This window comes from Nicotiana tomentosiformis, chromosome 5 (genome assembly GCF_000390325.3).
Source record: "Nicotiana tomentosiformis chromosome 5, ASM39032v3, whole genome shotgun sequence".
Taxonomy (NCBI): Eukaryota; Viridiplantae; Streptophyta; class Magnoliopsida; order Solanales; family Solanaceae; genus Nicotiana; species Nicotiana tomentosiformis.
This window is the reverse complement of record NC_090816.1, coordinates 3,207,392-3,219,631: the sequence shown is the minus strand read 5'-3', so window position 1 is coordinate 3,219,631 and position 12,240 is coordinate 3,207,392. Positions and strand designations below refer to the sequence as shown.

General features: G+C 35.9%; 1 protein-coding gene across 1 annotated transcript; it reads left to right on the top strand.

Annotated features, from left to right (window-relative positions):
• The first annotated feature begins 1,430 nt into the window (after window positions 1-1,430).
• LOC104106310 (ethylene-responsive transcription factor ERF039-like) lies at window positions 1,431-2,809 on the top strand. The gene has a single exon (XM_009614833.4). The coding sequence runs from the start codon at window positions 1,597-1,599 to the stop codon at window positions 2,407-2,409; it is 813 nt and encodes a 270-aa protein (XP_009613128.1). The 5' UTR covers window positions 1,431-1,596; the 3' UTR covers window positions 2,410-2,809.
• The last annotated feature ends 9,431 nt before the right edge of the window (window positions 2,810-12,240 follow it).

The following is a 12,240-nucleotide window of genomic DNA, read 5'->3' as shown; positions in this document are numbered from 1 at the left end:
TCACTAATGGACGAAAATTATTTTTTAAAACTTCCTGGACTTTTAAACTCCATATTACTTGCTTCGACTAATATTCAGACATTATTATTACAATTTTTGTACTATAAAGTTCATCATAACACCTTGTGATTTGTTAATATTATAAATTTTTAGAAGGAAAATTTTTATTTACCATCCAAATACTAAAAAATATTTTTCATGAGAATATTTTTTATAAAAAACATGTTTGCATGAAAACATTTTTTATGAAATATGATTTTCGTCGTACCAAACAGACTCAACTGATATTAAGATAGTCTGGGAATTTCTTTAATTTAATTTTTCTTGAAGAGTTTGGGTACCTGAATTACGGCAAGTTGAAGCCACCGCAGAAATTCAGGAATTAGGACAGCTGGAAGAAGACATATCAACAAAACCCATTTATTTAATAAGATAAAAAGACAGTAGTCTAATTAACAGTAAAATATCACTCCATTTTCAAGCTTGCCATTGCTAACAACAACAAATTAGTTACACAACATAAAGAAGAGATAATGTTCAGCAAAAAGTTAGTGATTAGTGAAAATTTCAGTTTTTTTTTCTTACCTCCTTTTTTTGATTTTTCACCCGGTGTCCGGTATCTGCATTGGAGCCTGACTATATCTGGATTCGCACCGCGTAGGACCCCATTCGGGGGGAAGCGCTTCCTACGAAAGATTTTTCTATACACGGGGCTCGAATCCGAGACATCTGATTAAGGGAAGAGTAGTCTCATCCACTGCACCACATTCTTTGATTATTTTTTTTCCTTACCTCTTGTTTCACTTTATTAGTAGAGAACCAATTTTTCACCTTGTAATCCCCTTCTCCCGTCATGTTATATATCAAAACTATGGCATGCATTTTCCGTTTTAGTCCAACAGACCTCACAGATAAGTCCCTTGGGCTATGCACGTCCAGCCAAAAAATACGTGTTACCTTCTAAATTATATTATGTCTTATATAACTATTCATTTTCTTCATCCATTTTGATGTGAAATTTGTCTAATGTGTCATGATCATCCCCTTTTTTGAAAGCTAGCTTAGAAGCCTGACGGTCCTTCTTTTTGTCCTGCCCTCGTCTGCCCGCCCTGCGTCATGAATGTCACAAGTTCCCCCTTCTCATCCCCGTGTATAATTTAGAAAGAATGGACTGAATGATCGACAAACCTACTATGGTAATAATATGCCAATTTTCATGTGAAATACATGGTTGTTGATTATGGCAATTTTCTCTGGTCTATGGCTGCTTGCTTTATGCAAACTGACAAAAAATACTGCTTAGGCATGAAAGTGAAGATTTCACTACTTATTTTCACATTTCCTTACTTTCTTCTTCTCAAACACCCCCCCCCCCCCCCTCTTGCGTCCCTTTCATATTTATTCTCTTTCCTCCTCTTTCCTTTTCCTTTATTTAAACGAACACAACAATTTATCTAAAGGACCACAGAAGCCAAACACAAATATATCATTTCTGTCTAAATACATTTTCCTTCCCACTTTCTTTACTTGCTACTATTCCACAACTTTACAAAGAAAGACAATCAACTAGCCACTTTAGCAACAAAAAAAAATATCATGGAAAATCAAGAACAAATAATCAACCTTGAAATTCGAGCCAATTATCGTCGTCACAATTTCTTCTCTAACTCTTCTTCTAATGTCTTGAATTCTCCTTCAAACACAACATCATCGTCGTCATCTTCTTCTTCTTCCTCCTCGAGCAATGAGCTTACTCGAAAAAATTACGACTCGAAGAAAAGCTCAAGGAAAGTTCAAGAACTCATCCAAATTAATGAGAATGGCGAAGAGAAGAAGAAATGGAAGAAAAATGAAGATGAAAAGCACCCAACATATAGAGGAGTACGTAAAAGGAGTTGGGGTAAATGGGTGTCCGAAATTCGAGAGCCAAGAAAAAAATCAAGAATATGGCTAGGTACTTATCCTACGGCTCAAATGGCGGCTCGAGCTCATGACGTCGCGGCTTTAGCCATCAAAGGTGACTCGGCTTACCTTAATTTTCCCCATTTAGCTCATCAACTTCCGCGCCCCGCTTCCGCTTCTCCTAAGGACATCCAAACCGCGGCGGCTTTTGCCGCCGCCATCACATTTCCCGACGAAAATGAAGAAATTCGAGCGGAGCCGAGCCGAGTTGAATTACGAAGTTGTCATTCGTCAACCAATTTATTATCGGAAAACACCCAAGAATTACCAAATTCTTTTTCAAGAGAGGATGATGACACTTTTTTTGATTTACCTGATCTCTCCATTGATGTGGCGGATCAAAATGACCGTTATTGTTGCACAATGTCCACGTGGCAGCAGCTGGTTGGAGATGACACTACTGTATTCCGGCTCGAGGAGCCATTCTTGTGGGATTGCCCTGGATAGATATTTACCTGAAACGCGATACAACAACAATCAAGTATAATCTCACTAGTGGGTATGGGGAAGGTAGTGTATACGCAGACCTTACCCTACCCTGGGATAGAGAGGTTGTTTCCGATAGATTCTCGGTTCCCTCCCTCCAAGAACTCCCCACTTTGTTCTTGGGTTGACTCGAACTCACAATCTCTTGGTTGAAAGTGGAGGGTGCGATTGAGTGCACGTATTTTTATTTTTTTCGAAGCTGCAGGGCAAAAAGGATTGATTGTAATCTGCAATAATATTTAATATCTTCTTTGTCAAACACAAAATGTGGAGCTTATGTTCATGTGACTTAAATTATGAATTTGGTTTCCTTTCTTGAATTATTTATTTTATTAATAGCAAGTATTCTTAAACAGTATAATTTTTCGGCAAAAGGTATTCAATTGACCATTTTTGGCCAAACATAATTTCGCCCCTGCTTGCAACTTATAGAGGACATCGGTTCGATTTTGTGGTTATGCTAGTAATAATGTATCATAGATTAGTATGATATATCGCTATAAAATAAAGTTTTGAGCAGATACTAGAATCCATAATTATCGTAGAATTAATATTTGGTGCGAATAAGTATTTATCGAATATATACCCAGAAAATAAAAATATGTATTAGTAATTAAAGTAATAAATTATACACGCGTAAGGAAGATTTGCTTGGGTCCTCGGGATTAGATTTGTTTCTTCTCTCTGCCAATAAATCACAGTAATCTGTTCAATGATAGAGTAATAGACAATGAAAAAGAGAGTGATGTTGAGATCATTTGTCACTCACTACCAGACAATGTGGCACCAATTTTATTTTCTTTTCTTTGATACAATTGTTTCAATTATCAAATATAGGGTCTTCTTCTTTTTATCTTTTATAGATATTTAGAAAAACAAAGTTTATTTTGAAGGGGGGATAGAGAGAGGGATAAAAAGGACTTTTTAGTAGAGTATAAAAAATGGCGTGGCGATTGGAGTGGTTCTAATGTGTTATCCTCCGATGTAAGGAATACACATGAAGCATATGAGCGGTTTAAACTGTCTCAATTCATTTTTCCCAATTCATATTTTAAAAAGAACTCTAAATTTAAGGTTTCGACATTACGGTTTAAAAAGAACTCTAAAAAAAATACTTCATCAGTTCACTTTTTAGTTGTCAAGTATTCTAAAAATAAATTTTTATTTTTACTTGTCATTTTCGCATATCAAGAAAAAAAAAATCATATTTTGCCATTAACATTAATTACTCATTCCAAATTATTTTGAGAGAAATTCATTTATAACGTTGTTATTCTCGCCAATATTGCTGTATTTGTAAATAATAATTCTGCAAAATATAAGTTATCGTAATGAAACAGTAATTAATTCGAGCCCACTGAATTCACAGTGTTTCCTTAAGGAATTTAATCCCCTCCTAGTACCCAAGGTAATGGATTATTTCCTCCCAGGATAGAACGAATCACACACTGGTATAGCGGTACTTCAAACTCCAGTGTTTCAGCGAACACAAAGTTCGGTAATAAATCACACTTACAGTTGCTTTGTTTGAAGTTAAAAACAATGCAGAACGAAGGAGTAGAAACTCAGAAAATCGTATGAAAATGCTGAGAGGAAGGAGTGCAATGTATAGCCAAATCTGTTGAGCGATTTCAGTCTTGTGTATTGTGTGTTGTGTGTCTTTCTTCAACAGCTGCTGCACATATATATATAGCAGCCAGTGTTGGTGGAGCAAGCATTAGCTTGTTTGTGGAGCAAGCACATTCATGGTGGGAAGAGCATTAGGCGGCTGCCTTGTGGTCAATACACGGATTGGAAAATATCCGTTACAAATGCGGATATTCTTACGTTAATATTTACTATTAACAAATAAATTTAGTCCAAAAAATTAAATTGACCAAATCCAAATCCGAATCCGAATCCGAATCCGAATCCGAAGCCGAAGCCGAAGCCGAAGCCGAAGCCGTAGCCGAAGCCGAGCCGAGCGAGCGACGACGATGACGGCGCGAGGCTTGCTTTCTTCTTAACTCTTTAAGAGCTACAAGAAGAGCAATTATATATATATACCCACCAAAAATCTTTTCCTCTTCCAATATGGGACAATGTCTCATTGTCAAGAGGGAAAAACTTAAAATTTTACTCAAAAATTTTATTTTCCCTCCATTTCCCATTCAACCTCATTTTAAGACTATTTCATCTTAAAAACAAAAAACTTCAACAATCCCCCACATGAATGGGGAATGGCTATATCACGGAAGTATGCATGGAAAAACTGTGTGATTTACAAGCAAGGATTAATCGCATCTGGATAAGTAGGTTTCCCTTTGAACTTTTCGTAGTAAACTTATGTCGGATATACTCGGTCAATCGGTAGATTTGATATATTTGAACCGTCGAGCTTTGGTGTATACCTAGACAACTATAAGTCACACAATCAACCCTTAACCGTCTTTGATTCTCATTGTTGTGTTCGTTTCAGCCATGAACACCGCCTGGTTTCATAAGTGCGTAGAGAACTGGCCTTACAAAGTTCTCCTTGAAGCGGCTAACACTTCACACTTACATAGGTGATTCTTAAACGTGTCATCCTGTAGATACACTATTTGATATACCCCGTATCAAATTTAAAAATCATTAAAAAGCCTTAATACTTTATCCTTGGTACTGAACATTGTCTCATCACGAGAACGGACTAAAATTTTATTTGACAATGTTGAACCGTCATTAATGACTTTGTTTGATCTCCTTGAACCTAGATCTTGGGATCTCCAGTCTTCTAGGTAGAGTTACCGCCACAATGACTTGTTCTCGGCCATAGCCTCATTCCCCTTGATGATTTCTCAACTACATCTCTAGTTAGGCCTTTTGTAAGTGTATCCGACACATTATCACTTGACTTTACATAGTCAATCGTGATAATTCCTCTAGAGAGTAATTGCCTAACGGTTTTATGTCTTCGTCGTATATGACGAGATTTATCGTTATACATAACGCTCCCAGCCCTTCCAATTGCCACTTGACTATCACAATGTATGCATATTGGTGCCAACGGTTTGGGCAAAAATGGAATGTCTTCCAAGAAATTTCGGAGCCATTCAGCTTCTTCACCGGCTTTATCTAAGGCTATGAATTCAGCCTCCATTGTAGAGCGGGCAATACATGTTTGTTTGGACGACTTCCAAGATACCGCTTCTCCACCAATAGTGAATACATATCCACTCGTGGACTTAGAATCAGTTGAACCGGTGATCCAATTTGCATCACAGTATCCCTCAATCACCGCAGGAAAATTACTGTAGTGCAATTCAAAGTTCTGGGTATGTTCTAAATATCCCAAAACTCGTTTCATTGCCATCCAATGAGATTGGCCTGGATTGCTCGTATATCGACTCAGTTTACTTATAGCACAAGCTATATCTGGTCGTGTACAATTCATGATATACATTAAGCATCCCAACACACGAGCATAATCCAATTGTGATATGCTTTGGCCTTTATTCTTTGCTAATGCAAGATTCACGTCAATTGGAATCTTTGCAACTTTAAAGCCCAAGTGCTTGAATTTTTCAAGTACTGTCTTAATATAATGAGATTGTGACAATGCCAGACCTTGAGGAGTCTTATGGATCTTAATTCCCAGAATTAAATCAGCAACTCCCAAGTCTTTCATATCAAACTTGCTATTGAGCATACGCTTAGTAGCATTTATGTTGGCAATGTCATTACTCATTATCAGCATATCATCCACATATAGGCAAACAATGACTATGTGATTTGGAACATTTTTAATGTACACACATTTATCACATTTATTTATCTTAAAACCATTTGACAACATTGTTTGGTCAAATTTCGCATGCCATTGTTTGGGTGCTTGTTTTAGTCCGTAAAGAGACTTAACAAGTCTACATATCTTTTTTTCTTTACCTGGAACCACAAACCCTTCAGGTTGTTCCATGTAAATTTCTTCCTCCAACTCTCCATTTAAGAAGGCCGTCTTAACATCCATTTGATGAATTTCAAGACCATACACTGCAGCTAATGCTACTAACATCCGTATGGACGTAATTCTTGTAACTGGAGAGTATGTATCAAAGTAGTCTAGACCTTCTCGTTGTCTATACCCTTTGACTACGAGCCTTGCCTTGAATTTATCAATAGTGCCATCATCTTTGATTTTTCTCTTAAAAATTCATTTAGAACCCAAAGGTTTATTTCCAGGAGGAAGATCAACTAATTCTCATGTATGGTTGTTCAATATGGATTCTATTTCACTATTGACTGCCTCTTTCCAAAACAATGATTCCGAAGAAGTCATAGCTTCTTTAAATGTTTGAGGCTCGTTCTCCAATAAGAAAGTCACAAAATCTGGTCCAAATGAAGTAGACGTTCTTTGACGTTTACTACGTCTTGGATCCTCCTGATTACATGTACTTTCTTTTATTTCTTCCCGAGGTCGTTTAGATCCTTCACCAAATGACTCACATTCCTTTTTATACGGATATATATTTTCAAAGAACTCAGCATTATCTGTATCTATAACCGTATTATTATGAATGTCGGGATTTTCTGATTTATGAACCAGAAATCGATATGCTTTACTATTTGTCGCATATCCTATGAAAACACAATCAACGGTTTTCGGTCATATATTTACCTTTTTGGGTTTAGGAACTTGCACTTTTGCCAAACACTCCCACACTTTAAAATAATTCAAGTTGGGCTTCCTTCCTTTCTATTTTTCATATGGAATGGATTGTGTTTTGCTATGGGGCACTCGATTTAATATTCGATTAGCCGTAAGAATGGCTTCCCCCCACAAGTTCTGTGGCAAACCAGAACTTATCAACAACGCATTCATCATCTCCTTTAATGTGCGATTCTTTCTTTCCGCAATCCCATTAGATTGGGGCGTGTAAGGGGCTGTTGTTTGATGAATAATTCCATATTCTAAACATATTTCTTCAAAAGGAGATTCATATTCACCACCCCTATCACTTCTTATCATTTTTACTTTCTTGTTAAGTTGCGTTTCAACTTCATTTTTGTATTGCCTGAATGCGTCTATTGCTTCATCTTTACTATTCAGTAAGTAAACATAGCAATATCGAGTACCATCGTCAATAAAAGTTATGAAATACTTCTTTCCACCACGAGATGGTATTGACTTCATGTCACAAATATCTGTGTGAATTAAGTCTAAAGGATTTGAATTCCTTTCAACTGACTTATAAGGATGTTTAACATACTTAGATTCCACACATGTTTGACATTTTGATTTTTCGCATTCAAACTTAGGCAGTACTTCCAAGTTAATCATTTTTCGCAAGGTTTTATAATTGACATGACCCAAACGTATATGCCATAAATCATTTGACTCAAGTAAGTAAGAAGAAGCTGAAATATTATAATTATTTTTCACAACCATTACATTCAGATTGAAAAGGCCCTCGGTGAGGTAACCTTTTCCTACAAATATTTCATTCTTACTTATGATAACCTTGTCGGACACAAAAACGTACTTAAAACCGTGCTTAATAAGAAGTCCAGTAGAGACTAAATTCTTTCTCATTTCGGGAACATGAAGGACATTGTTCAAAGTCATGACCTTGCCAGAAGTCATTTTCAGAAATATCTTCCCATATCCTTCAACTTTTGCTGTTGAAGCATTTCCCATATAAACTGTCTCTCCGGGTCCAGCAGGAGCATAAGTAGCAAAAGCTTCTCTAACTGCACAAACATGGCGAGTGGCTCCTGAATCAAACCACCACAGTTTAGGATTTCCCACCAAGTTACATTCAGAAAGCATGGCACACAAGTTATCAACATCATCATGGTTTACTACCATGTTTGCTTGACCCCTTTTCTTGTCTTTCTTTGGAGCATGACACTTCGTAGATTTGTGTCCGGTTTTTCCACAGTTGTAGCAGTTTCCACTGAACCGCTTCTTGCTTGGGTTGTATTTCGGACCAGAAGCCTTCTTCCTCTTTTTGTTATCTTCAACAATATTTGCTCCCATTATTGTTGAATTTCCACGGCCTCTCCTTTCAGCAGCTTTATTGTCCTCTTCGATTCTCAACCGAATAATGAGATCTTCAAGGGACATTTCCTTTCGTTTGTGTTTCAAATAATTTTTGAAGTCCTTCCACAACGGAGGCAACTTCTCAATCATTGCTGCTACTTGGAATGCTTCATTGATGACAAGACCTTCAGCAAGTAGATCATGAATAATCACTTGCAATTCCTGGACTTGGGTAATAACAGACTTGCTATCTACCATTTTGTAGTCCAAAAATTTTGCGGCAACGAATTTCTTCATCCCGGTATCTTCAGTTTTATATTTCTTTTCAAGCGCATTCCACAATTCTTTTGACGTCTCCACGCCACTGTATACATTATACAGATTATCATCCAGTCCGCTAAGAATATAATTCTTGCACAAAAAATCAGAATGCTTCCACGCTTCAATCACGATAAAGCGTTCATTCTCTAGAGTTTTATCTGGCAGATCAGGAACATCTTCCTTGATGAACTTCTGTAGACATAACGTAGTTAAGTAGAAGAACATCTTCTGCTGTCAGCGCTTGAAATCAATTCCGGAAAATTTTTCGGGTTTTTCTGCCGGTGCCAACGCCGGTGTTCGGCTTGTCGTTGCGTTGGCAGTCACCGTCGGAACAGCTTGGTTTTCGCTTTCAGTCGTCATTTTTTCTGTAAAAGAATGACACAAACAAACGTTTAATAAACGTTTTCAAACTGGAGTAAAAATCACGTAGATTTTAGTCTCCAACAAAATGCCACGAAGGCTTTACTCTCCAAAACGGGAGTACACAAAACCACAAAGGTTTTAGTTTGCAGAATAATAAGAATAACACAAATACAGAAATAAATAATTAAATTCCTTAAGCTTGTTAGTCCCGCCAATATTGCTGTATTTGTAAATAATAATTCTGGAAAATATAAGTTATCGTAATGAAACAGTAATTAATTCGAGCCCACTGAATTCACAGTGTTTCCTTAAGGAATTTAATCCCCTCCTAGTACCCAAGGTTATGAATTATTTCCTCCCAGGATAGAACGAATCACACACTGGGGTGGTGTAGCGGTACTTCAAATCCCAGTGTTTCAGCGAATACAAAGTTCGGTAGCAAATCACACTTACAGTTGCTTTGTTTGAAGTTAAACACAATGCAGAACGAAGGAGTAGAAACTCAAAAAATCGTATGGAAATGCTGAGAGGAAGGAGTGCAATGTATAGCCAAATCTGTTGAGCGATTTCAGTCTTGTGTATTGTGTGTTGTGTGTCTTTCTTCAACAGCTGTTGCACATATATATAGCAGCCAGTGTTGAAGAAGAACAATCGTCCACCCTCCATGGTGGAGCAAGCATTAGCTTGTTTGTGGAGCAAGCACATTCATGGCGCCAAAGCCGAAGCCGGAGTCGAGCGAGCGACGACGACGGTGGCGCGATGCTTGCTTTCTTCTTAACTCTTTAAGAGCTACAAGAAGAGCAATTATATATATACCCACCAAAAATCTTTTCCTCTTCCAATATGGGACAATGTCTTATTGTCAAGAGGGGGAAACTTAAAATTTTACTCAAAAATTTTATTTTCCTCCATTTCCCATTCACCCTCATTTTAAGACTATTTCATCTTAAAAACAAAAAACCTCAACAAACGTATCGGGCCAAACATATATCATCTGATAGCAACAAATTGACCCATACAAGTCATAGCCTAAAAACAATAACAACCGTTAGCCGGAGGTAAACATTGACAGAATTTCGTATCAACCAAACAACTCTTAATCTCCTCCCAATTCTCAGCATTAACCACATACTTCTGCAACCAGTGCGAGTAATCTCCAAACTTAACTTCCATATAACCTCTCCCAGACAAAGCCCTGCTCACGTTTTTATTTGTGACCAAAATAGCAAACACCGAGAAACAAAGCAACCCTACGATGAGGAAAAACAGCAAAAACAAATATATCCACAGGAAAAACGTGACTCGGCAACAAGACCCAACAAATTCGAGCACAGAAACAACCAGTTGAGAAATTCCCAGTATTAACAAAGGCTTCTGAAACACTTTTGGCAAAGTGTAGAGCTGCCATTAAAATGAAGCCAAATTGAAAACCCTATGGCTACAAGTGAAACCGCTAGGGTCACACAATTAAGGAATGTGATTATCAAATTGCTTACTCGGACCATCTTCCTTTGTTTTTTTGGATGAATGAAATTACAAAAGTTGAAAAAATAACGGATAGTCTGTATGTGTATATATATATATATATATATATAAACGATAATAAAAGGTCAAATGCCTAGAATCTGGGAAAATAAAACCCCAGAAATCTCTGAGGATGAAACTCGTTTTTCTCGTTGGGTAAATACTTAGAATAATAAGAACGAAATGGCTAGTAAGAAGGCGGATGAAGGAAGTCTCCAATGGAAATGTTCCAAAATTGTATCCATTATTGCGTCGAGGTTAAATGAGATGTTGTTGGGGTACATACGTGTGGTGTATTGATAGGATTTAATACTACGTGCCTAAAAGGCTTAGGGGCTTCCCTTACTATAACCGGTGAAAAGAAAAGAGAAAACAGTAAGTTTGGTTAGTCAAAAGATACGGTTTTTAACTTTATATAAGTTGTGAATGAAAAAAGTGTCCTTTTACTCTTATTCTGTCCTGACTTCACTTAGCTATGCACCCATTCAAGTAATACAAAAAACAAAACGTTAGAGGTTCAAATATACCTCTTTATTTTCAAAAATAATTTAAGAATACCCCTCGTTATACTATTGAGTTTCATACTTTGGGTTCAAATATACCCCTCATTTAAACGGAGGGACACGTGTCATCGTCATGTTGGTCAATTCTAAATATCTCCTAATTAATTAAAAAGACTTATTATCCATACCCGAAAAATAAATTTTTTTTTTTTGTAAAAAGTAAAAAAAACTAAAAACAAATTTACTAAAAACTGAAAAAAACGAAAATATTTTTTTTTCAGTTTTTACAAAAAAAATTTACTTTAAAAAAACTGAATTTTTTTTCGTAAAACAATATTTTTGTAAAAACTAGAAAATAAAAACTGAAAAGCAATTTTCTAAGGCAATTAAAAACTGAAAAAAAACTGAAATATTTTTAACTAAAAAATGAAAAAAAATAAAATATTTATTTTTTCAGTTTTTACAAAAATATTATTTTAGAAAATATTTTTCGGCTTTTTTTTAAAGCAGTTTTTTGTAAAAACTGGGAAAAATATATTTTTTTTTATTTTTTTCAGTTTTTAGTAAAAACAAATTCAGTTTTTTCCAGTTTTTACAAAAAATAATTGCTTTAGAAAATTGATTTTCACCTTTTTCCAGTATTTACAAAAACATTGTTTTAGAAAATATTTTTCAGTTTTCTCTAAAGAAGTTTTTTTGTAAAAACTGAAAAAAAAATATTTTCGTTTTTTTCAGTTTTTAGTAAAAATAATTTTAGTTTTTTCCAGTTTTTACAAAAAAATATATTATTTTTCAGGTATGGGTAATGAATCTTTTTAATTAATTAGGAGATATTTAGAATTGACCAACATGACGATGACACGTGTCCCTCCGTTTAAATGAGGGTATATTTGAACTCAAAGTATGACTGCAGGGGTATAGATAACTCAATAGTATAACGAGAGGTATTCTTAGACCATTTTCGAAAGTAGAGGGTATATTTGGCCCTTTACCGAAAATAAAATATACTAAATAGACTGTCAATGTACAAAAATATACTTAATACTGTTGCTATACAGTTTATATACAATAAACTGTCAC

What these genes read in the sequence shown, in the direction of transcription:
- LOC104106310 (XM_009614833.4), top strand. Translation starts at nt 1,597, where the DNA reads ATGGAAAATCAAGAACAAATAATCAACCTTGAAATTCGAGCCAATTAT.